The sequence below is a fragment of the Aspergillus foveolatus genome, assembly GCF_047715535.1.
Source record: "Aspergillus foveolatus strain CBS 279.81 unplaced genomic scaffold BDW70scaffold_29, whole genome shotgun sequence".
Taxonomy (NCBI): domain Eukaryota; kingdom Fungi; phylum Ascomycota; class Eurotiomycetes; order Eurotiales; family Aspergillaceae; genus Aspergillus; species Aspergillus foveolatus.
The window spans coordinates 216,292-237,834 of NW_027396093.1; the positions used below are offsets into that span (position 1 = coordinate 216,292).

At 50.7% G+C, this 21,543-nt stretch overlaps 7 protein-coding genes across 7 annotated transcripts; 4 read left to right on the plus strand and 3 right to left on the minus strand.

The window, feature by feature from the left end:
- Nucleotides 1-266: 266 nt before the first annotated feature.
- On the plus strand, nucleotides 267-5,040 carry cef1 (putative cell division control protein (Cdc5); the record flags this gene model as incomplete). Its single annotated transcript, XM_073739220.1, has 10 exons — nucleotides 267-292; nucleotides 347-380; nucleotides 460-800; nucleotides 852-2,808; nucleotides 3,133-3,239; nucleotides 3,333-3,360; nucleotides 3,444-3,508; nucleotides 3,562-3,596; nucleotides 3,660-4,820; nucleotides 4,862-5,040. The coding sequence occupies 10 exons, from the start codon at nucleotides 267-269 to the stop codon at nucleotides 5,038-5,040; spliced, it is 3,933 nt and encodes a 1,310-aa protein (XP_073595332.1).
- A 401-nt stretch (nucleotides 5,041-5,441) lies between these two features.
- BDW70DRAFT_137709 (uncharacterized protein) lies at nucleotides 5,442-10,447 on the minus strand. The gene is made up of 5 exons (XM_073737085.1): nucleotides 10,218-10,447; nucleotides 9,839-10,098; nucleotides 9,535-9,790; nucleotides 9,314-9,481; nucleotides 5,442-9,254 (listed from the first exon to the last, which is right to left on the minus strand). Exons 2-5 carry the CDS (start codon nucleotides 10,082-10,084, stop codon nucleotides 5,995-5,997), a joined length of 3,930 nt encoding a protein of 1,309 aa, XP_073595333.1. The 5' UTR covers nucleotides 10,085-10,098; nucleotides 10,218-10,447; the 3' UTR covers nucleotides 5,442-5,994.
- Nucleotides 10,448-10,826: 379 nt separating this feature from the next.
- Nucleotides 10,827-11,696, minus strand: BDW70DRAFT_137711 (F1F0 ATP synthase subunit f). Its single transcript, XM_073737086.1, has 6 exons — nucleotides 11,650-11,696; nucleotides 11,508-11,566; nucleotides 11,421-11,435; nucleotides 11,152-11,302; nucleotides 11,030-11,095; nucleotides 10,827-10,970 (listed from the first exon to the last, which is right to left on the minus strand). Exons 2-6 carry the CDS (start codon nucleotides 11,553-11,555, stop codon nucleotides 10,945-10,947), a joined length of 306 nt encoding a protein of 101 aa, XP_073595334.1. The 5' UTR covers nucleotides 11,556-11,566; nucleotides 11,650-11,696; the 3' UTR covers nucleotides 10,827-10,944.
- A 133-nt stretch (nucleotides 11,697-11,829) lies between these two features.
- Nucleotides 11,830-13,091, plus strand: BDW70DRAFT_137714 (ETC complex I subunit). The gene is made up of 3 exons (XM_073737087.1): nucleotides 11,830-12,121; nucleotides 12,171-12,281; nucleotides 12,335-13,091. The coding sequence occupies exons 1-3, from the start codon at nucleotides 11,877-11,879 to the stop codon at nucleotides 12,642-12,644; spliced, it is 666 nt and encodes a 221-aa protein (XP_073595335.1). The 5' UTR covers nucleotides 11,830-11,876; the 3' UTR covers nucleotides 12,645-13,091.
- A 397-nt stretch (nucleotides 13,092-13,488) lies between these two features.
- BDW70DRAFT_137715 (deoxyhypusine monooxygenase) lies at nucleotides 13,489-15,342 on the plus strand. The gene is made up of 4 exons (XM_073737088.1): nucleotides 13,489-14,093; nucleotides 14,161-14,780; nucleotides 14,833-15,064; nucleotides 15,131-15,342. Exons 1-2 carry the CDS (start codon nucleotides 13,615-13,617, stop codon nucleotides 14,690-14,692), a joined length of 1,011 nt encoding a protein of 336 aa, XP_073595336.1. The 5' UTR covers nucleotides 13,489-13,614; the 3' UTR covers nucleotides 14,693-14,780; nucleotides 14,833-15,064; nucleotides 15,131-15,342.
- BDW70DRAFT_160682 (DNA-directed RNA polymerase I core subunit RPA12) lies at nucleotides 14,762-15,245 on the minus strand (the record flags this gene model as incomplete). Its single annotated transcript, XM_073740879.1, has 3 exons — nucleotides 14,762-14,780; nucleotides 14,833-15,064; nucleotides 15,131-15,245. 3 exons carry the CDS (start codon nucleotides 15,243-15,245, stop codon nucleotides 14,762-14,764), a joined length of 366 nt encoding a protein of 121 aa, XP_073595337.1.
- Nucleotides 15,343-15,452: 110 nt separating the features above from the next.
- BDW70DRAFT_61433 (putative sister chromatid cohesion protein Mis4) lies at nucleotides 15,453-21,277 on the plus strand. Its single transcript, XM_073744389.1, has 5 exons — nucleotides 15,453-15,775; nucleotides 15,840-16,029; nucleotides 16,088-16,221; nucleotides 16,273-18,274; nucleotides 18,326-21,277. The coding sequence occupies exons 1-5, from the start codon at nucleotides 15,613-15,615 to the stop codon at nucleotides 21,141-21,143; spliced, it is 5,307 nt and encodes a 1,768-aa protein (XP_073595338.1). The 5' UTR covers nucleotides 15,453-15,612; the 3' UTR covers nucleotides 21,144-21,277.
- The last annotated feature ends 266 nt before the right edge of the window (nucleotides 21,278-21,543 follow it).

A 21,543-nucleotide genomic window follows, 5' to 3' on the forward strand; every position in this document is an offset into this window, starting at 1 on the left:
TAGTGCTTGATGAACTTTTTTTTTGGGAGGGTCCGATCACATGACTAATTGGGAAGGCTAGATGCGTCTACCGCGCTAAACTGCCGCCGCTCATCGCCAGAACAACTCTGGAACCTCTAGTTCAGATTGATCATATAGGTCCTTGTCTTTCTCGTCAAAGGCCAGCCTGCGCCTCTTTCTCGCAAATTTCTGCGTTAAGCATACGCAGATTTATGTTTGATTATCGTGATCTGGTTTAGCAACGGTTTCGCCGAACCTCAGCATCCATGCCAGTCGTCAAAGGAGGCGTCTGGTAAGTCAAGATGTAATTCAGGCATTCTAGAGTTTACGCCTAACTCGCTCCTAGGACGAACATTGAGGACGAGGTTCTTCGGGCAGCAGTAAGTCTGAGTTTACGCATTCTCCGCTAGGATTTTGGTTCCTGGCCACGCGACGTAACTAATATTTTCTTATGGTTAGGTCTCGAAGTATGGCCTCAATCAATGGGCACGTGTATCCTCGCTTCTGGCGAGGAAAACTCCGAAACAATGTAAAGCGCGCTGGGTTGAGTGGCTTGATCCTGGCATTAGGAAAGTGGAATGGTCTCGGGAGGAGGATGAGAAGCTGTTGCATCTGGCTAAGTTGATGCCAACGCAATGGCGGACAATTGCACCGATAGTGGGCCGAACGGCAACCCAATGCTTAGAACGTTACCAGAAACTTTTGGATGAAGCTGAGGCCCGTGAGAATGATGAGCTCGGTTTGGGGGGTCCGGGTACAGAAGCCTCCGCCCCGAGTGCGGACGACGTCAGACGGCTGCGGTAGGTATTTATGATCGCGGTTTAGGCTCTGACTTTGCTGACTATTTGTAGACCTGGTGAACTTGATCCTGACCCTGAATCAAAACCTGCCCGGCCGGATACTATCGATCTTGACGAAGATGAGAAGGAGATGTTGAGCGAGGCTCGAGCTCGCCTAGCGAATACGCAGGGTAAGAAGGCAAAGCGCAAGGCCAGGGAACGGCAACTCGAGGAATCGCGACGGCTTGCTGTGCTCCAAAAGCGCCGTGAGCTCAAAAATGCTGGTATTAACATTAAGGTTGTTACCCGGAAACCGGGTGAGATGGATTATAATGCCGATATTCCGTTCGAAAAGCCAGCTGCACCTGGATTCTACGATACTACAGAGGAAGAAGCCCGCAATGAAAGGCAGCGAGAGATGTTTGATCCCCGGAAACAGCAGCTAGCGAACAAGCGCAAGGGCGATCAAGACGAAGAAGCGGAACGAAAGAAACGAAAGAATGACAAGAACAGCAACTCCGCAGCTTTCGCGGCTGCTGCTCGAGCTGGACAGATGCAGAAGATCCGAGAGGCCGAGCAGAGCAGCAAACGGAGAGCGCTTGTTCTTCCGAGTCCTCAGGTCAGCGAGAGCGAAATGGAAGACATTATCAAAATGGGTATGGCAGGAGATAAAGCTAGCAAGATGGTGGGAGATGAGGAAGGAACCAAAGGTTTACTCGGAAACTACTCTGCCATGGTTGGAGGGACACCTATACGGACTCCCAGAGCTCCCCCCGAGGAGGATCACATTGCGAATGAGATTCGGAATATCAGAGCCCTCACAGAGACTCAGTCTTCACTACTTGGCGGGGAAAATACGCCGCTACATGATGGTGGGTCTTCTACTGGTTTTGATGGCATTGCCCCTCGCCGCCAACAGATCGTCACGCCAAATCCCATGGCCACGCCCTTCCGGCAAGGGAGCACAGTCAGCGCAACGCCCGTTCCAGGAGGTGCTGGCCCCGGTGCAACTCCGCTGCGGACTCCTCGTGACCACTTCTCGCTGAACAAAGAAATCGGCGGTGGGCTTTCCATTGGAAGCACACCGCGGGAGATAAAGATGCGGGAAAATCTCGCGCGGCAGAACATTCGCGGCAGGCTTGCAGCACTTCCCAAGCCCAAGGAAACCGAGTGGGAACTCGAAGAGCTGCCGTCAGAATCTGCGGAGCCAGCTGGAGCGACGGCGTACTCTGAAGAAGACTCTGCAGTGCGAGATGCGCGGGAAAAGGAACTCCGGAAGCGAGCTACCGAGGCTGAACATAAACGTCAAACGCAGGTTTACCAACGTTCGTTGCCCCGGCCTGTTGTGCTCAATATCGATGCTTTGATGGAGCGGGCGTCGCATGTTATGGACCCAATCACCGGTCTGATTGCTAAAGAGGCCGCCCTGTTGATTGCCAACGATGCATGCAAGTTCCCTGCTCCCGGTGCCAAGATCGAAGGCAAGCCGCGGAAGTTGGAGAGGCTTGATGATAAGTATCTAGAAGAAGCTCGTGCCGCAATAGCGGCTGAAGCTTCCTCGGGGAGGCTGGAGGAGTGGTCGAACGAGTTTGATGCCAAGTGGACATCAAGCCGTCAGGATACTCTACCTGGGCTTTCCAAGTATTTCGACGACGACGAAGAGGACGCGTATCAGCAAGAGCAGCGAATCATCGGCGTCTTCGACAATGTGCAGGCATCATTACTTGCCACCGCCGAAGACGGTAATAAACTCGAAAAGAAGCTGGCTTTGCACTACGGAGGATATCAAAATCGGGCGAAGATGCTCCGGGCCAAGATCACTGAGGCCCATACAGCCCTGGAGAAGTCGAAGCATGAACTGGACGCTTTCCGCACGCTTCAGATATCGGAGGAGGCTGCGATTTCAAGGAGGCTGGGAAAGCTACGGGAAGAGGTGGCCTTTGTGATGCGGAGAGAACGAGAAGCTCAGGAGCAGTATCGATGCAGAAAGGACGAATTGGACGACCTAGTTGCGAGCACTGGAGGCATGGTGAATGGTTGGCACTGAAATTGAAGCACGCAAGATTACACGGTTTCTCGCGCAATGTATTCTAATTTATTTCACCGTCCTGTTAACCCCTCTGTAAGAGTTTGGTCGTTGAAAACTACGCCATTCGTGTATACTACAGAAGCCGACCAGGGATCCATAAGCGGACAGTAGGAGGCAAAACGTGAGCTTGAAAGTTGCAAAGGCGGTCTCTTCCGCCCCTTCCGCCACTCAAATCCTCATCAATCGCCTCAAGGGCCGTGTTAATTTTCCATCGCAAAAGTCATCCGGCAAAGTGGTCTATCCTTCTATTTTTCTACTGACTAGAGTAATTTCGCGTCCTTGAACACGATGGGCGTCCGAGACTCTCATGGGGAGGCCGCCGGGACGCCGGACCCCGTCGAAAAGGGAATTGCCACTCTTAACACCATCAGGTACGTCACGCAGCTTGATATAATTATATCTAGATATATACTCCAGATTTTGACCCCGGATTCATCGGTCGCATATGCTAAATAAGACACTAGAATCGGTGTGAAGGCTATGGTCCACAAGGTACGTTTTGCATCTCTCTTTTCTGCGTCGCTTTGAGAGATATCACGTGAATATCAAATGTACAAACGCTGACAACCTTGTAGGATGGAGCGTTAAGAAAAGCAGAGATTTTATCCATAAAGCAGAGGAAAGATGGGCTTGCTTTTTAGTAAGCACACCTGTGGATTATAGCCTGTAATGTCTCGCTAATATTGCTCAAAGTGTTCACTATGTTGATTTCAATAAGCGTCTTGATGGTAGGTCATGCACATCAAGCACATCAACATGTTAGAGAAGCTAGTGCTGATGAATTTTTCTAGAATGGGTCGCTTCTTCCAGGCTTGACTTGTCCCAGGAGGTTGAATGGCCTCAGCCTGAGAAGCCGGAAAAGAAGAAAACTGGCCCTGCGAAAGCTCCCAGCAAGAACAAGCGCGTTAGAGCTGGTAGCCGTGATGTCTCTGCCACCCCAGATACCCTCACAGGTAAGAATACCAATGTGGGCAAGGCTCAACGGCCCTCGAAGGCAGGCGGAAAGGAGAATCGTGGCGACGAAACCCCGGCGGATCTCTCCATGTTGGCTTCTGAAGCAGTTTCTGCTGACGGAACCCCCAAAGCGGTCTCCGAGGATATAGACATGATGGATGCTAGCTTCACTGATGCCAAGGAAATCAAGGAGGAGGAGAGAGCGTTGGGCTTGATGTCGCGGGAAGAAGAGATCGAAAAGCTTCGTACCAGTGGCAGTATGACACAAAACCCGACAGAAGTTCACCGAGTACGGAACCTAGACCGGCTGCAGATGGGCAAATACGATATTGAGCCATGGTACTTTTCTCCATACCCTGCGTCGTTTTCCGACGCTGAAGTGGTCTACATCGATGAATTTTGTCTGAGCTACTTCGATAACAAGCGCGCTTTTGAGCGACATCGCACCAAGTGCACGCTCACACATCCTCCTGGGAATGAGATCTACCGGGATGACAATATTTCCTTCTTCGAAGTCGATGGCCGTCGACAGCGAACATGGTGCCGCAATCTTTGTCTGCTCAGCAAACTCTTTCTTGATCACAAAACACTCTACTACGATGTAGACCCCTTCCTTTTCTACTGCATGTGCACCCGCGACGAAACTGGCTGTCATTTAGTGGGTTACTTCTCTAAAGAAAAAGAGTCCGGCGAGGGTTATAATCTAGCTTGTATCCTCACACTACCCCAATACCAACGGCGGGGTTATGGAAGACTCCTTATCTCTTTCAGCTACGAACTGAGCAAACGAGAAGGAAAGGTTGGCTCTCCCGAGAAGCCGCTCAGTGACCTTGGATTGCTCGGTTACAGGCAGTATTGGCGCGAGACACTCGTCGAAATCCTCATGGATTCTGGACGTGAGACAGTGAGCGAGAATGAACTTGCCATGTTAACGTCCATGACTGAGAAAGATGTTCATGAAACATTGGTGACTTTCAAAATGCTTAGATACAATGCACGTGTTCGTCCTTAAGTCCAATCACCTCCTTCACAAGCAAAGGCAAGCTAACAATATTGCAGAAAGGACAATGGATCATCGTACTTACGGACGAAGTCATTGAAGAGCGAAACAGACGTCTAGAGAAAGAAAAGATTAAGGGCTCCCGCAAGATCGACCCTGCACGACTCCAGTGGAAGCCTCCTGTGTTCACTGCGTCCAGTCGAACATGGAATTGGTGAAGGAAGTTCGCTTAGACCTTCCCCACCCCCCCCCCTCCTTCTTGCTTATTTTCGTCTCGTTGGTTCAGTGGCGGTAGGAGTTTTCTTCATGTACAGTTATTTCAAACATTAGCAGGGAGGGATGTGGCGTTTGAGCTAGCGATATACCTAGGAGTTTGGGTTTTAGGGGTCAGTGCGAATACGGATATTCATTACTACTCAGATGTCTCAAGACCGGTTGGGAATCACTAAATAGCATAGAGTAGGAATCTCGTACTGATATGCTCTTGCTTGTTCACCTTGCCGACATGGCCTGGTGGGTTTATATATTACAGCTATAGCAATTGATGCTAAATCATTAAATGGAGCTACAGGACGTGATATCACTCGACTGTGAACTCCGCAAGATGCGGCATCGATAACTCGATCGTACCATTCTTCAACCTAAAAAAATAGTACTTGCTTCCGTTCAGACTCTTCTTTAACTAAGAGAAGCGAGAGACGAGAGGAAACACGGGATGATTAGTATATAGACCAGCTAGCCAGCTGGAGTATCTAGACGAGGGAATGCTCAATGCGCAACTAAGTCGCATTCGATACTTTAAGCTCAGTATGTAATCTTGCACTCCCTTCAGGCTCGAGTTGGAAGATCAGTTGGCGGGTCATAACGAGTAACGCAACGGCTGCCTTCGAGTTGGATACAGAAGAGAAGGAGTAATTGAATAAGAAGATAGAAGATGCAGGGAATATCGTACGGTAAAGGACAATACAAAAGAACATATGCTAGAGAACCCGAATGAATTCCGTCTGTTTCCCTGCAGGCGTACGTAGCTCATTTCAAACACTCAACGCAAAAAAGCCCGGACCCAGGAATATACTGAGTTTGAGCTCAAAAAATAAAAGTGGAGGATCAAGTGTCTTGTCCTAGAGAATAGAAGCAACGAGACCCTGTTGAGAGCGGCCTGTTCAATCTGTTTATTGAGCTGAACGCGGCTGTCGCTGGGACTGACTGTTCCCATTTGTTTGCTGAGATGCAGCTCTCTTGAAGTTCGAGCCACTGGACCCATCGCGTGGTTTCATATTCTTGCGAGGTTTGTAAGAAGACTGTCCGCGCGGCCGAGGATTGGTATAGGTGCCTGCTTTCCGCGGGGCAGCTACTGATTTTGCCTCCACGGCACCAGGGAGTCGGATTAAGATCTGATTGACCGCTGAAGCATTTTTATCACGATAACCAATCCAGAAAGGCTCAACGCTATGGATTTGCATTGTTTTCAGAACCTTGGCACGCAGCCGGGCTTGGGATGGTGCCGGTGCAGCTCGCCAGGCGGCAGGAGGAGCCATCGTGGGCACTCGTACAACTGGTAGAGAACCGACTTCACGGTCCTCGAACATTGCCTCGGCTTCCTCGACTTGTCTAGCGGTTAATTCACCGTCGCCAAATTGGGTCTCCCCATTGAAAGGAAGCGAGACAGAAACTGCCGTGACATGCAGCTGGACATCGAGGGGTTCCTTCGACGCAGACGAAACAGCCAGAGCATTCCTTTTCTCCGGCACTGTTTTCTTGCCGAAGAGGGTATTAATTCTCTCCTGCCAATTTGTGGCGGTTGAAGCGGGATTAGGACGTGTATTAGAAGCAACCATGGAAGCAAACGTGGGTGGTGGTGGTGGTGGCACGACCACCTTCGGGGGGAGCTTGACAACTGGCTTCGGTGCAGGGAGATGTACTAGAGGCCTGTTTGAATCGCCAAAGTATGCTGGGTGAGTCGAGACCTCTTCGGGAGGAGGTGGCGAGGGGCTCCGGAGAAAGTCCACTTCTTCAAACACCGGCTTCCTGTTCTCCGTAGCCTGTGGAAAGAATCTCGAACTGCGAGTGGGCATGCTCACAAGAGGGCGTGCATGTGCCTCCACGAAAGGAAGTGAACCAACAGGATGTTCGAAGCCGGTTAAGGGGTTCACAAGTGGAGGATTTCCATCTGTTGATCTGGAAATACTTACGACTTGCCTTTGCCCAGCCTGGTCACCTGGGCGGACTTGCCGCCAAGTTTCGTTGAATGTGGCCGGAAGTGTAGTTTGGCTTTCACGAGCATTCAGGTCGCTGCGCAGCTTCTCGTTGTCCTCAGCCTCACGCTTCGTAGCAACGGCGTGGAATTCGTTCCATGCAGCGGTACGTGTCTCATGCTGCCAGTGTGACTGCTGGGTCCTAGGAGGACCAATAGGGCCGGGACGAGCAATAGGGCTTAATGTGTCATAGGAAGCATGCCTAGTTTCGGGCGAGGGCAACGGGGATATTGTTGTACTTTCCTGGGCAGAACGCGTGGTCTGAGGGAATGGCTGTGAGCTTGGGGGCAGGGAGGATTGCTCCAAGCTGAGATGATTTCGCAAGGTCAAGTCCCTCGCTGGAAAGTTCCCCAGGGATTGGTCGAAGATGCCGTTACCTAACGTCTTGTCGTTGGTAAAAGGCTTCCAGGGATTCGTGATAGGAGCTGCGGGGCCGACGAGTTTGCTATTCGCTGTCCAAGGCGTGTAGTTTGGTACATTAATCCCACTTCTCCATTGAGCATTGTCTTCATCAACCTTCTGCTCCACAGCCATATCTTCGGCTTGGCCTGTCGATTCAGGTGCTGGTTGAAGTCCGTTGATTGCAACAGCATCTGCTTTCTGCTCCCGACTAGGAGAGGAAGGACGCTTAGAGCTAGCCGCTGGTGTGGGCTTGTCTTGATTTCTTTCTCTCTCAATGAGTTTTTTCACGGTATCGGGGTGATGGACCTTCATCATGCCGTACTGCTTTGGCGCCCCAGTAGGCTCTGGCACTGGGGGTTTTGGTGGTGACTGTGCAGAACTAGTAGTCGTCGATTCAACCTTGTTAACTTCCGGAGACCCTTTGCTCTTTGCTTTTGGTTTTTCCGGCGGCGGGCCTAAGGCCTCGAGCTTCTGTCGTATTCTTTCCCGTTTCGCTGCTTCCTCCTGCGCTTCTTGTTCTAATCTTCGCTGTCGGGCCTCCAGACGTTTCTCCTTCATGATTCTCTCCTGCATAGCAACGGCGTCTTCCGGAGCCGGTTGCGGTACTCTGGGTTGTCCGTCAGTAGCAGGAGGCTGGGTTCCTCCAGCAGCCATACTTGAACCCCTTTCGGCAGCCATAGTCGAGTCTCGAGAAGGCCAGGAAGGACCAACTCCATGGCGCATTGGAGAGACGTCCCGCAACTGCGGATCGTGAGGATACTCTCGTGCGTGGCTGGCCGGCTCACCTGCGCCATTCGCTTGGGATCCGCGTCTAGCTTCAAACGGCCTCTGAGCCAAATCAGGTCGACCAATCGACATCCGCCGACCAAAGCTCCCACTCCCACCGCTAACATTAGACGAGGTTCGACGACGAGTCCAATGTCCACCATCTTGACCACTTGTTCTGTGCGTTTGGAATGCAGCAGAAGGTTCTGCAGGTCCAGCATGCTCACCTGGTGCTGTAGGTCGTTGCAACACAGAGGGAGCACGGAAGCTCTGCTCATTTCGGTAGTTCCCGCCTTTTCTCGGTTCAGGAACAGGCTCATAACGTCCCGATCTGGAATTATAGAGCTCTCGGGTGCCAGGCTGTGTTTCCTTCCATGAACGGTTGAAGTCGTCTGCCGCTATTTCTTTAGGAGCAACGGGGGCACTGAAGCCGTCGTTGGGCTTTTCCCTAGGAGAAGGCCGTGTTGCGGGCTGAACTTGAACCGGAGGCATGACCGGGGACGCTTTTTCAACGGGTGGAATTGGGGCCCAAGGTGACTTGGCCGGAGGGGCTGGGCTCGTGGAGGAAGAGGGCGGTTTCTCATTATTGGGCCCCTTGGCAGAGAAACCTGCAGTTCTCGCTTGCCTCTCTACACTAGCTCCCAGCCTGAGCACCGTTGGATTTGGCCCTATAGAGGTGACCGGCTTAACGATTTTCTTTGAACTTTCCTTGGCGGTAGAGGTCTGTTCCACTACGGGGGACGCTGGCTTCGAATCTGTCGCTATCTTCGTGGTTGGTTGTGTAGTCATCGGAGCAGGCTCCGGGTGAGCCGGTTCGGCCTTCAGGTCGGTCTTGGTTCCATCATTCCACTCGATGGTTTCCGGAGCCCAGTCATCTTCGTCGTCGTCAATATCAGCCCATTTGGATTCTGTTCCGCCACCATCTTCCTGGATTCTCGACGTCATGTGTATTCCATACTGTTGTTTCAACTCCTCGTCTGTGAGATGTTTCGGAGGTGTCTGCTGGACCGCTGCGAAATACATAGTCAGATGGTGTTTCATGAGTTTCTCATAGTTTGGAGTTCCTTACGTCGATTCCTATTCCAAACCTGGCTGGGATCGGGCCCACCTCCACCAAGTCTAGTGCCGCTTGTGCCCGTCTTCGACAGGGAATGTAAGCTACTCGTTGTCTTCGCGACCAAACGAGGCCGAGGATTCTGCGACGGTGTGCCCAGGGGGGTGCCCGAGGACAAAGGTGCTACCACAAATTATGTCTCCATTCCTTCTCATAATGGGCGAAGCTGTACATACTCTTTTCAGGGACCTTAGCCACTGGTGGTGTACCGGGTGCCTTTGGAACGGAGAATTTAGCGAAAGACACCGGCTTGAATGTTGTTGGCCGTTTGGTTGACCCAGCGCGACTGTTGACTCTGCTTTCTGCTCGACTAGCATCGGATTCCGAGCCGCCCAAAGAGGCCGAGTCTTCTCCGCCATCCGATGTAGATGTAACCCCGTTCAATTCAAGTACTTTTGCTGCAACCGAACTCGGTCCTTGCTTTGATGCATCCTGTGTCGGGGTAAGTCGAGGCGCCGGCATCTGGCCCGGAACACTCACTACCACTGTTTGTTCTCCGCCCTTCTCCCTGTCACTGCTTTCCGTCGGCATTTCTCCGTGCGTTTTCTGATCTTCTGATCCAATGTTTTTCTTCGTCTCGGATGATGTCGTAGCGATAGTGTTGGTCTCCCCCTCGTCCCCTCCAGCAGGTTTCTTGTCGGTGGTGCTCGCAGGAACGTCGGAAGGCGAAGGATCGCCGCCCGACAGGGTTAGATTTACCACATCGTGGCCGTTCTGCTCTGCCATAACAATTCTCGAGTCTGTGGGAACAACCGGTTGCGACATCTGTTAGACATGTGTTCTGAAGCTATAAATGCGGAATGTGTGGCAATAGGACTTCTGAAAACTTAGGTGAAATAAATGGAGGACTCGGAGATACCTATTGTTAGGGATCAAGAATCGCCACGGTTGAACTGTGAGCTCAGCTGTTTGAGCCTTGAAAAGCTCCGAACGACCAAGAGGGTGGATGATGAAGAGGCTAGCGGTGCGCAAGATACACGAGTCGAGTCGAGCGGGCGGCAGAGAGAGCTCTTGAGGATAAAGGCAACAGCCTATGATATCCCGAAAGGGAGGTCACGATAGAGTGGCTCTTCTCTGAGTTGATGGAGATCGGATGATGGCCTGCGGTTATGGATGATGAGCGATTGCTCAGGTTCCCAAGACTAGGGTGGCTGTTTTCGGTTAGCGTGGGAAACGCCGCAAAGTGTTGCAAACCCTGTGGCTGGAGTTCGACTTGCGAGCCGCGAAGTCGGCAACAAGGTTCAAGAGTCATCACCATACAGTTGATTGTGCCTACTTTGGTCACCCGATATACGTACGGCCCCTGGCTACTCTCTCGTGCGTGGTGGTTGACTCTTTTTACCTCGACCTTCACCAATCTCCATGTAACCGCGCCCAGTATTCCGAATTGAACCAAACGGAGACGGAGTACAGGGGGCACAGAATACTGCAATAACGATTACTCTTACAATCAATATGGAAAGTCTAAACTAATGTCACAGAGGATGGAATTGCTGAAATCACAGCTGTTCGATGTTACGAAGGCTCCATTCTAGGCCCACGATATATACACAAATCCCCCACGTCCAGCACCTATCAAGAATAATTTAGTGGGGGTGATTCTTGTGGTGACCTATAAAATCATATCAGAGGTATGTTCAACTGTCAAAGAAGATAGAGATAGAATCATACGCAGGTGGAAGTAGTATTCCATGCTGTAGCCAAGAATAAGAATGCCACCGATAGCGTGAGCAAGGGCTTAAAGAGGCGAACATGTCAGCAGCAACGTCGATACAGTAGACAATGTCACTCACGGGCAGCAGACGGCTTGTCACCGAAGTAGCGAGCCTGGTAGCGTCCAATGAGGCCAGTAGGCTTGGTCTCAGGAGCAGAGCCACGGGGTAGCTTAGCGTAGAAGTTCACAACACGGTCCATACGAGCGGCATCCTTGGCAGCACCGATTGCCTTTGCAGATGTTAGTGATTCATTGAGCCCAGACGTTTCATGAAGCTCTTTGTGTCGTCGACCTTGAGCGACCGTGACGGAATGGAGTCGGCGCTATGGGGTATAAGAGGGGTCTCACGTTGGGGGAAGCAATCTAAAATAATTGGGAATCAGTAATCGTAGGTTCAGAAGAATTATTCCTAGTTCGCTTCTCCAGGTTCCCTACCTTGGGAGGAATCAGGGTCGAGAGACCTCGACGGGCGATGTAGCTCATCTTTGCGCGATCTGACAGCGGGCCATTAGCAATCTGAAAGTGCGCCAAATCTCAAGGTGATTCTCCGAATAGTATTTAGGTATCAACTATTTACCTTGACGTGAGCGAATGTATCAAGTGGATGGTGAGCGACAAAAGATGGTTAGAAGTGCCTGAGGGCGGGTTGTCGGAAGAGAACGTAAGGGAGCCGCACAGCACGCTAAGCCTAATCAGGCTTTGCCTTCAGACCGCGCCGGCCCAGCAAGGTTGCAATACCTCACCTCGTCAATCCACGCTTGTCTTCGCCGCTCTATTCCCACCACAACAGGCGCAACTGACACAATGTCTTTTATGAAAGCCGGAAACCTCGCCTGCTCTCGGGTGGGCAGGCTCGTGACATACCGCAACACCCGTATGCTTTCAGCAACTGCTTTCAAAGCCGAAACTTCCGTTAAGCCCAGCAGCAGCGTTGCTGACGCGCCGACCACTCCTCTTTCCGAGAGCACACTGATCCAGAAGGAGACTCCTGCAGAGGCAATGACTCGTCATCAGCCTGATTATGACGCTACGGTCGACCACGGCACCTCGTACGAAGGCCCCTATACTCTACGTGGATTTTGACTGACACAATCGAAGCAAATTCTCCCCTGTGCCCAAGCGTGTCATGGATGGAAGCGAGCCTGGCGAGACGGTTCCTGCTGCTGTTCTCTCCGGTGCTCCCACCGACCTTCAGGCGCGCACTGTCAGGTATGAGTTGGGTCTAGGAAGATTTCGATGTAACAGCTAACAACACCATTCAGAATCTTCCGGCCTTCGAAGCCCGCTACACAGTCTGGAGAGTGGCACAGCCACCACTGGAGGATGGATTGGGACATTTTACAAAAGGGCCACCGATGGGAGAACCCTTTGATGGGTTGGCAATCTTCCGCTGATGCCATGCAGGGCACGCACCTGAACTTCAAGACTAAGGAAGATGCCATTTTGTTCGCGCAGAAGCAGGGCTATGAGTATTTTGTTCAGGAGCCGAATGAGCGCAAATTTGTTCCCAAGGCTTATGCAAACAACTTTGTCCACGAGCCCAAGAAGCTTAAGCACATCAGAACCAAATAATGCGTTACTTCGGCAGCGTGTATTAATATAAGTGTCTGTTGCTTTCTGCATGTTTTCAGAATCAAAGTGGCTCTGATGTACTTGATGCCCAGTAATCCTGCAGACTCGTGACAAGCTCCAAAGGTTGAGCTAACATGCCGTTTTATCATGATGGCATCGATCCCTTTTTTTTGGCGCAGCTTTACTACGCACCTGGACGTATTTACTCCTTCTGAAAGAGCCATATGCCATATGCGTCAAAACAGGTATTGATATTGCTCTTGATAACTTGTGTTCGCATGTTTTTAGGATTTATTCTGAAACAAGGGTTAGTGGTTATTGGTATGACGGCGTGGCAGATATGCTTTCACAGCATCCCTATCACCGAATAGAGTTGTCCCTTTAGCTAGATGAACCAAGGAATGTCAGTCATCTCCAGATCCCTTTGGTCGAAGAGGTGAATAAACCCCGAGGACACATGCTGAGGCTAGGCCCGGAGCTGAAGCCTGCATTTCAATATAAGCTCGCAGGCCCTTCATCCAGGCCTCTTGTATTGGGTTTCAGGTAGTACTCTGGCATTGACAGGACCGCCAGCTGTCATCAGTCATATGTGGTCTGTTTGCCTAGTTAATGGTCTGAAACTTCCCACATCTAAGCTCTATGCTAGGACTATACGGTTCATTATAGCCATGTAGTGATACCTACGTAGTGGGCTTCTTGACAACATGCCCCTAGAAAATTAGTTTTTAAGAATAAGAAAAAAACAGCCCAATCAGTCCGCAATGTATCTGCCAAGAACGGGAGGCCAGATACATAGGGATCATTCGACCCGGATCATTACAAGAAAAAGCAGGCCTAGCCGCAGGTTTGGGCCCCGCCACCCCGCCAAAAAAATATTATCTACGCAGATAAGATCGAAAAATTATACCTCACCTCACGATCCAGTTCATTTGGTTCCTTAACTATCAAGAAATACGGCCATTAATTGAAAATGACAACAGACAACCTGAACAGCGCGGTCACCACCGTCCAAACCCTCCGCAATGTTCTTACCTCCGAGACTGAACCGCTCGCTCGTCGTTTTCGCGCTCTATTCTCGCTAAAGCATCTCGCATGCCTGCAACCGCCCACCGAGAAGACACTCCCCGCGATCCAGGCCATCGCTGCCGGTTTCTCTTCTCCGTCAGCTCTGCTCAAACATGAACTCGCATACTGTCTCGGTCAGACGCGAAACACTGATGCGTTGCCGTTTCTGCTCGATGTGGTGCAGGATACCCAGGAGGATTCGATGTGTCGCCATGAGGCTGCGGAGGCGCTGGGCGCGCTTGGCTACGAGAGCAGCTTAGAGGTTCTGAAGGCGCTTAGGGACAACGAGAATGAAGTGGATGTTGTTCGGGAGACATGCGACATTGCTGTGGATAGGATTCTGTGGGAGCAATCGGAAGCTAGGAAAGCTGAAAAACTGAAGCCTAGGTACGCTTTACTTCTGCTTTTCACATGTTTAATTACCATTCTCCATTTCCACCCTAACATTTCATAGTGATTTCACGTCCATTGACCCGGCTCCGCCCATGCCCTTGACTGCGAAAGAGCCTTCGATTCCTGACCTAGAGAGAACACTCCTCGACACAACTCTGCCATTGTTCGAACGATACCGTGCCATGTTCGGGTTGCGCGATCTTGCCTCACCACCTGATCTTCCCACTGCCAAGCAAGCTGTCGAATCACTAGCAAAGGGCATGAAAGATCCCTCCGCTCTTTTCCGTCACGAGATTGCATTCGTTTTCGGCCAGCTTTGCCATCCGGCGTCAGTACCAAGCCTTACAGAAACTCTCAGCAATTTAAGTGAAGTTGGTATGGTGCGACACGAAGCTGCAGAGGCACTTGGCAGTCTAGGTGACGTCGAAGGCGTGGAGGACACTTTGAAGAAGTTCTTGAATGACCCAGAAAAGGTTGTGAGAGATAGTATTATCGTGGCTCTTGACATGGCGGAGTTTGAGAAGAATGGGGAGATTGAGTATGCATTGATTCCAGATTCTGGTAACCTTGCTGCAGTGCCTGCTGCTTGATTGGCACGGAGAAGGTCAAGGCGACGATTATTGTTGGTCTTCTGGCAATGCAAATAGATAATCTGGGTATTAATTGTTCGTGGTTTCCCTGCGGCGCATAGTAAGCTGATGTTCGTAGGATCAAAACGGAGAGCTCATACTTGTATCCACAAACACAGGTATAGAAAACGGTACTTCCTTCGTCCGCACTGCGCAGTTGTACTGTAGTGAAGTACATTTCATTCCTCCCACACTTGGGGCAGTCCTTCTCAATTAACGCTTCCGTTCTTTTGTCCGCTTGTGTCAAAGTTTGGATCGCGGACCGCTTCGCGCGCAGCGATGACGGGAAAGAGCTCGGTTTGGACTCAGAGACAATCGTTTTCGGTACAGTATCTGGCGGACAGCATATCAGTATCTTTTCTTAGGCTTCCATCTTCCTTTTGCGCTTTGGAAACTCACCCTTGTTGCGGGTTCCGCAGACGTCGCAAACCAGGATCCTTGTTGGATCCCCGACGGAGCCTTCAAGCAGAGAACCGCAGTCTGTACAGAAAACTAAGGAGCCAATTGTAGACATAGTGAGCGTCGATTGAGGAGGAATGCTTTCTCTTATCGATGTGCTTTTGCTTCACTTTTTCTTCACTTTTTTCCGCTCGGGGAGATTGGCGGACCCACGGGCCACAATCTGGTGGACAAGAACTGTACATTAGCGCAGGGCGGTCAAGACGGCAGCCGCAAGATAATAGTCGCCGTGCCTTTAATATCACCTAACCAGGTCTGTCGTCCTGTCGACGTCTACAGCGCATTTTGAGATGAACGTTTGATGGGGTGGAGATTCGGTCCGAAGACTGACAGCCATGAGTGAAGCATGTCTTTCCCGCTTCCAATTAATACCTCCCATTCTCCATTCGACCTGCAGTTCTCATTAAGGGACCACTGCCGCCATGGATCCAAACTGGCGTCCGGCTGTCCAAGTCGTCATAAATAGCCACGTCCAGGGGCAGGCGGGAGTTGTGATGGGGCAGGCGCAGCGTCGGGAAAGACCATTAGCTGTGGAAGAGGCCCTGCAGTACTCTCCAATGTACAGTACCCCGATATTTGGATTGGGTGAGTTGAGCAAGAGTCTGGAGTGAGAGCTATGTGAATATTATTAATACGCTTCTATCTCTAGATTGCATATTACGTCCGGATGTTGGCCGCCCTCCTGCTACGACCTCAATAAATCATATCCTCCAGTCCGGCCGCACTGCGCTGAATGATCTAAACGACGACATCCGATCAGGATGTCACGAATCGAGCCGCTTAGAGACCTCCCGGGAGTACCTGCAGCATCTACTGGACGGAGAAAAATTGACTGAATTGTGAGCAACATCTTCTTTAGGATTGGAATTATGTTGACATATACCCATTTTTCTTTAGCAAATTCAAGCTCCCGACAGGAAACCGGAACCCTACGCCATCACTAAATGCCTCTCAAAGTTTGGTCTCCAGCAGTAACCTCCTTGGGCCCTTCTCCAAAATGATGCTGGACTCCACGGATATCGCCTATCGATGTGAGATTCTCTACTTTTACCTTATACATGGACTTGGCTTATAGGTTATAGATCCTACGCCCTCGGATACGGATGCTGGGACCCCGCTGAAGAATTCTAAATCCAACCCACCTCAGACCCATAAACTCGTTCCTAGCACTCCCAACCAACCCAATCAGCCCGCGAGCCAGCTCTCCGTCGTGATACCGGTAAAGCCGTTGCCGATCGCCGAACAAACACAGGTTGCTCTGAAGAAGAGGAACGAGAGCACTGGTGGGGATGACAATGCAACGTCCATTCGGCTAAGAGCTCAGAAGGAAGAAGCAGATGCTGCCCTTGTCAAGTTGCAGGAGATTCTTCATGAGATATTTGAAGCAGAAGATCAACTTGACTCATGGGGATCCGACGTAGCTCCAGATGGACCGAATATGATCTTCACTTCGCTTCAGTCGTTGGAATCCAGTGGGCCCATCCTTTCTCCGGATGCCCATTCACGTCTTCAAAAGGCTATGAAGAAGGTGGTGAGCTTCAATAGACTCCAAGACATTCCCTCAGACTACCTCAATCGCATCCAGAAGTTCTGTGAAAGGCCAATGATTGCTGCGCAAGCGCCTGATCTGAAATTAGAGGATGCATCGGACGAAACAGCATCTCAGGACTGGTTGAAAAAGTTGGATGACATGCACAATGCCCTTCTTGCTGTCAACACTCTTCTTCAGACGATGTCTGGCTCCCAGACAGAACGGGACCTTTGTCCTGAGGATTTGATTGAAGCGATTCCGAACCTACTTAATCAGGTTTTCGACAACTGCATTATACCAGCCGTTGAAGCCCGGCCCGGAGGAAAAGACGGGAAGTTGTTCGAGCTCTGTTCTCTTCAAAGGCGTGCCATTGGTGGAGTAATTCAGCAAAGCAAGAAGGTTCTTAGCCTTTTTGCTGGATTTCTAGCACGGATCGATGTTTCCGAAGGAGCAATTACCGCAACCGAGTTTTTTGCTGCCAAATTGATATTCGTTGAGAATTCGCACACGGAAAAGGACTCGGCGGTTGGTAGTCAAAAATATGAATCTGTTCGGCGCGGGGCAATGGACATTCTCGCAAAGATATTCTCGAAATATCCGTCCCAGCGCGCGTTCATCCTCGACGAGATCTTAGTTTCCCTAGAAAAGCTTCCAGCTACTCGGCAAAGTGCCAGGCAGTTCAAGCTTGCCGATGGCAAAAATATTCAGCTGCTAACCGCCCTGGTCATGCAACTCGTGCAGACCACTGCCTTAGACACTCCTTCTCACAGGTCGGCAAAGACTAAGCGTAAGATTGTGAAATCCGAAGGCGAGGACGATGAATCCGATGAGGCCGACGAAACTATTGATGATGATGATAATGATCAGTCCGATGTATCATTAGCGCGTTTGGCTGCGAAGGTCAATGGCCTGTACGATAATGCTCTGCGAAGCGCTCAGTATATTATCAAGTTCATTGTCCAGCGAGCAATGACGTCCACCAAGACTGGTGACCAACCCTACCGAAATATCCTTGACCTCTTCACTGAAGATTTGATTGGAGTTCTAAGCTCTACGGACTGGCCTGCTGCGGAACTGCTTCTTCGTATCATGGCTTCTCACATGGTCAGCATCGCAGACCTTGAAAAGAGCCCCGCCACAGCGAAGAGCATGGCTCTAGAGCTTTTGGGCTGGATGGGTTCGGCCATCTCTGATTTAATTTCTACAGCACAGCACTTACTTCCTGCCATGGAGGAATCCGAAACGGAGCTTACGGATTCTTTAAAGCAATTGTTCGATGATTATACAAATCGTGCTCTACACCCTCAAGACCTTGTGGTTCCGAATGGCCCCTACCGAGTGGCCCTCGAGTATTTCCTCAACGATAGCAACTTGAATAATTGGCAACTTACCAGCGCCAGGGGATTTTTTTTGACTCAATGGGCAAAGACATTCTGCTCTATTCACTACAACTCCGAGGTAAAGGACGAGGTTACATACGACGATGCAACAGAGGATGCAGTACATCTTTTTGCAAAGCTGTTCTCTGATTCACGATGGCTGGAGACTAATAGGTAACCTACTAGAATTCCAATTAATTGTTGACTTGAGGCTAATTTTTTCAGGAATTTCGACAACGTCTCAGCAGCTCAAGGCAAATTCGCCTACATCTTAACGGTTCTGAACTCGAGCTTTTGCAAAGCTTTCGATACCATTCTCAAAGTGCTCCTCAACTCAATCACGAGTGACCAAGCCAAAGTCCGGAGTCGCAGTCTAAAGAGTGTAATATATATGCTGGAGAAGGACCCGAGTCTTCTGGATAGAGATGCCTCGGTTATGCGTGTAATTCTTCGATGTGCAACGGACGCTTCACCTATGGTTCGCGACTCCGCATTGTCGTTGATCGCCAAATGCATTGTCTTAAAACCGAACTTAGAAGAAGAGGGCTGCCGGAGCATCCTGGCCTGCTCTGGCGATGCAGCAGCCGGGGTCCGAAAACGGTGCATTGGGTTGATGAAAGAAATCTACCTAAGGACTTCACGCGTCGAGTTAAAAATGGCTATCTTGGATAACTTTCTTCAGCGAACTGTTGACCTTGAAGAGGGCGTGGCAGCATTGGCGCGTCAGACATTTGAAGAAATCTGGCTTACTCCGTTCTATGATTTGGTTGACGCCGCTCAGGATATCCCAAAGCTGAAGGTTGGGCTCGCAGAGAGAATTACACTGTTTGTACATCTAGTACAAAGAAGTGATACGGCTCTAGATGCACTTGGCTCTTGCCTAGGAAAGCTGCTATCTGATTCGTCCAAGACATCTTCAATGAATTTCAAAGTGTGCAAAGCTATGGTTGCGACCATGTTCGAGAAATTGATCGAGGGTGGTGAATCAGGAAAGGAGTTCCAGCAGGCTTTACTGCAAACGATGACAGTATTTGCCAAAGTGAACCCGAAACTACTTCGTCCAGACCAATTGGATGCCCTCCATCCTTACATAGGGAACCTTGCCACAGCAGAAGATCTGTTTTTGTTCCGCTCTGTGGTGATCATCTACCGATGTGTTCTACCTTACCTATCAAACTCTCATAATACACTCTTGAAAGATGTCCAAAATGACCTTTTCAAGAGCGTGGCCAAACTTGCACGGGCAGAGCTCAACGAGGTAATGGCTTGTCTGTGGACTATCAACGGCGTCTTGCGAAATACGGACCGCCTTGTGAAGCTCACGATCTCCGTTCTGAAACCCATACAGCAGTACAAGAGTGTTGACCTCTCTAGCAGCAGCAACTCTGTTATTCTTGCAAGGGCGAAGAGCTATATTAGAATCGCGGGCTGTGTTGGCCGACATTGTGACCTTGAGAAATATGAACCTCACTTTCGGAATGCTTTCCCAGGCTGGAAAGGCGGTTCTGTAGCCGGCCTCATGGTTGACTCAATTATCCCCTTCACCCTGGCAAAGCAGCCGCTTGAGATGCGCGTCATGGCTCTTGAGAGTTTGGGTTCTATCTGCCAATCATGGCCTGCGCATTTTGGTCGAGAAGAACCAAGACGTGTCCTTGCAGCAGTGTTTGAGGAAGACAACCCCAGCCTCCAGAACATCGTCCTGAAGGCCTTTGCGGATTTCTTCGCAATGCACGAAGGCAGAGCAGAGAAGTCCATAGTCCCCGCCTCCGAGGCCGCAGAGCAGCAAAACACGACTAGGTTAGGCGGGTCACTGAAAGCGAGCGACAACGACGGAGCCGCTGCGTTGATTGCCCAGCACTTTCTCAAAAACATGCTTCGAGTCGCACAATCTCGGCAAGACTCATACGGCTTGACCGCTATCGAATTGATTGCTAGCATCAACAGGCAAGGTTTAGTGCATCCGAAAGAGTGCGCCGGAGTCCTAGTCTCCTTGGAGACATCCACCGTGCCAGCCATAGCCAAGGTAGCGTACGAGACGCACAAGATGCTTCACCAGCAGTATGAGTCTATGTTCGAAAGGGAATATATGCGTGCCGTCCAGGAGGCGTTCTACTACCAACGGGATGTCGTTGGGGATCCGTCCGGCGCCACAACCCGTCCATATTCTGCCAAGCTAGCGCCGCTATTCGATATCGTCAAGATAAGTAATAGCCGGTACCAAAAAAAATTCCTTTCGAACCTCTGCTCCAAAGTGAACTTCGAATTGAAGAAGCTTGACTCCAGCGGTAACCCGCCAGAGCATCTTCTGCTTGCCCGCTTTATTTCTCAGAACCTGGCATTCTTCGACTACAACCAGCTTGCTGAACTAGTGGCGACTATTGGCTGCTTGGAGCGCATCGTCTCCGCGACAGGAACCATTGTAGCACACGCTATCGAGACCGAGATATTCCAGCCAAAACAGGAAGCTATGCAGGGAGACGAGGCGTCCATGGCTTTGTCAGCTGAGGCTGTCAATAACTTACCATTGCCAAATGTCAGCCCGGCGACTTTACGACATCTTACTGTAGCGGCCGCATCGTTGTCGATGTTGTGGGAGGCACGAACACACCTTCGACGCCTGTACGGAGTCACGGCCCATGTCCGGAACGACGCGAAGGCGGCCGCTAAGGAGACTAACAAGTCCGCTACGAAGGTACAAGGTGTCAATGGTGATAGATTCTGGGAAGCTATTTCCCGAAATATGTCATCCCTGGACAGTCAGCAAAACATGATCGATAAATGCCGTGAATTTGCCACACTACTCTCCATTGACGAGGAGTTTAAGGTTGGGTCCGACGAAGATGCGGAAGGAGATTTTGACGCGGCCGTCGAGGCTGAAGACTCTGGAGCAACCTGGGTTGCTGGCCAACGCCCGCCGAAGCGCAAGGGCTCCACGTCGAGTCAAAATCCGCCGAAACGGCCTCGAGGCCGAAAATCCGGGTCCGGAAAGAAGAGGAGCAGTGCGAGTGCGACTCCAGACGGGGATGCGGATCAGGAGTATTAGGTCGGCGAGGTAGGCGAGGTAGGCGAGACCTACACACATTACTGTAATTTGGCTGTTTCTACAACGGTATCTAGACGGTGCATATTGGGCAAGCGGAAAACGGCGTTTTGAGGAGACAGGCAGGGCTTGCGTGCAATACTTCGTTCTTATGATGGCGTGGAAATCGTCTTGCCTTCATTGTACTTTGAAGACCACAGTGCCCTGTTTCTAGTATCTTAGATGGATTTGCATCTAAGCTAGCGATCCATCCAATCGATCAGCTATACCCCAAGACAGCAACCGCTTATGTTGTACCCTGTAGCCTGTTCTCAGGAGCTCATCGGATCTTCGGCTCGGCATTCGATCCACGGCCTTAAAGTGAATATCTCTTAGAGCTGCTATTAATGTCCGCCATGGAGCT

Bases quoted from the DNA above. Each gene is read 5' to 3' on its own strand.
- BDW70DRAFT_137709 (XM_073737085.1), bottom strand. From the start codon at position 10,084: ATGGCAGAGCAGAACGGCCACGATGTGGTAAATCTAACCCTGTCGGGC. The intron at 9,482-9,534 runs GTATGTACAGCT...AATTTGTGGTAG, and splicing joins GGCTAAGGTCCCTGAAAAGA to CACCTTTGTCCTCGGGCACC. The intron at 9,255-9,313 runs GTAAGGAACTCC...TGTATTTCGCAG, and splicing joins GGTTTGGAATAGGAATCGAC to CGGTCCAGCAGACACCTCCG.
- BDW70DRAFT_137715 (XM_073737088.1), top strand. From the start codon at position 13,615: ATGACAACAGACAACCTGAACAGCGCGGTCACCACCGTCCAAACCCTC. The intron at 14,094-14,160 runs TAGGTACGCTTT...CCTAACATTTCA, and splicing joins AAAGCTGAAAAACTGAAGCC to TAGTGATTTCACGTCCATTG.
- BDW70DRAFT_61433 (XM_073744389.1), top strand. From the start codon at position 15,613: ATGGATCCAAACTGGCGTCCGGCTGTCCAAGTCGTCATAAATAGCCAC. The intron at 16,030-16,087 runs GTGAGCAACATC...ATTTTTCTTTAG, and splicing joins GGAGAAAAATTGACTGAATT to CAAATTCAAGCTCCCGACAG. The intron at 16,222-16,272 runs GTGAGATTCTCT...TATAGGTTATAG, and splicing joins CACGGATATCGCCTATCGAT to ATCCTACGCCCTCGGATACG.
- BDW70DRAFT_137714 (XM_073737087.1), top strand. From the start codon at position 11,877: ATGTCTTTTATGAAAGCCGGAAACCTCGCCTGCTCTCGGGTGGGCAGG. The intron at 12,122-12,170 runs GTACGAAGGCCC...ACACAATCGAAG, and splicing joins ACGGTCGACCACGGCACCTC to CAAATTCTCCCCTGTGCCCA. The intron at 12,282-12,334 runs GTATGAGTTGGG...AACACCATTCAG, and splicing joins CTTCAGGCGCGCACTGTCAG to AATCTTCCGGCCTTCGAAGC.
- BDW70DRAFT_137711 (XM_073737086.1), bottom strand. From the start codon at position 11,555: ATGAGCTACATCGCCCGTCGAGGTCTCTCGACCCTGATTCCTCCCAAG. The intron at 11,096-11,151 runs GTGAGTGACATT...CGCCTCTTTAAG, and splicing joins TGACAAGCCGTCTGCTGCCC to CCCTTGCTCACGCTATCGGT. The intron at 10,971-11,029 runs GTATGATTCTAT...ATGATTTTATAG, and splicing joins GGAATACTACTTCCACCTGC to GTCACCACAAGAATCACCCC.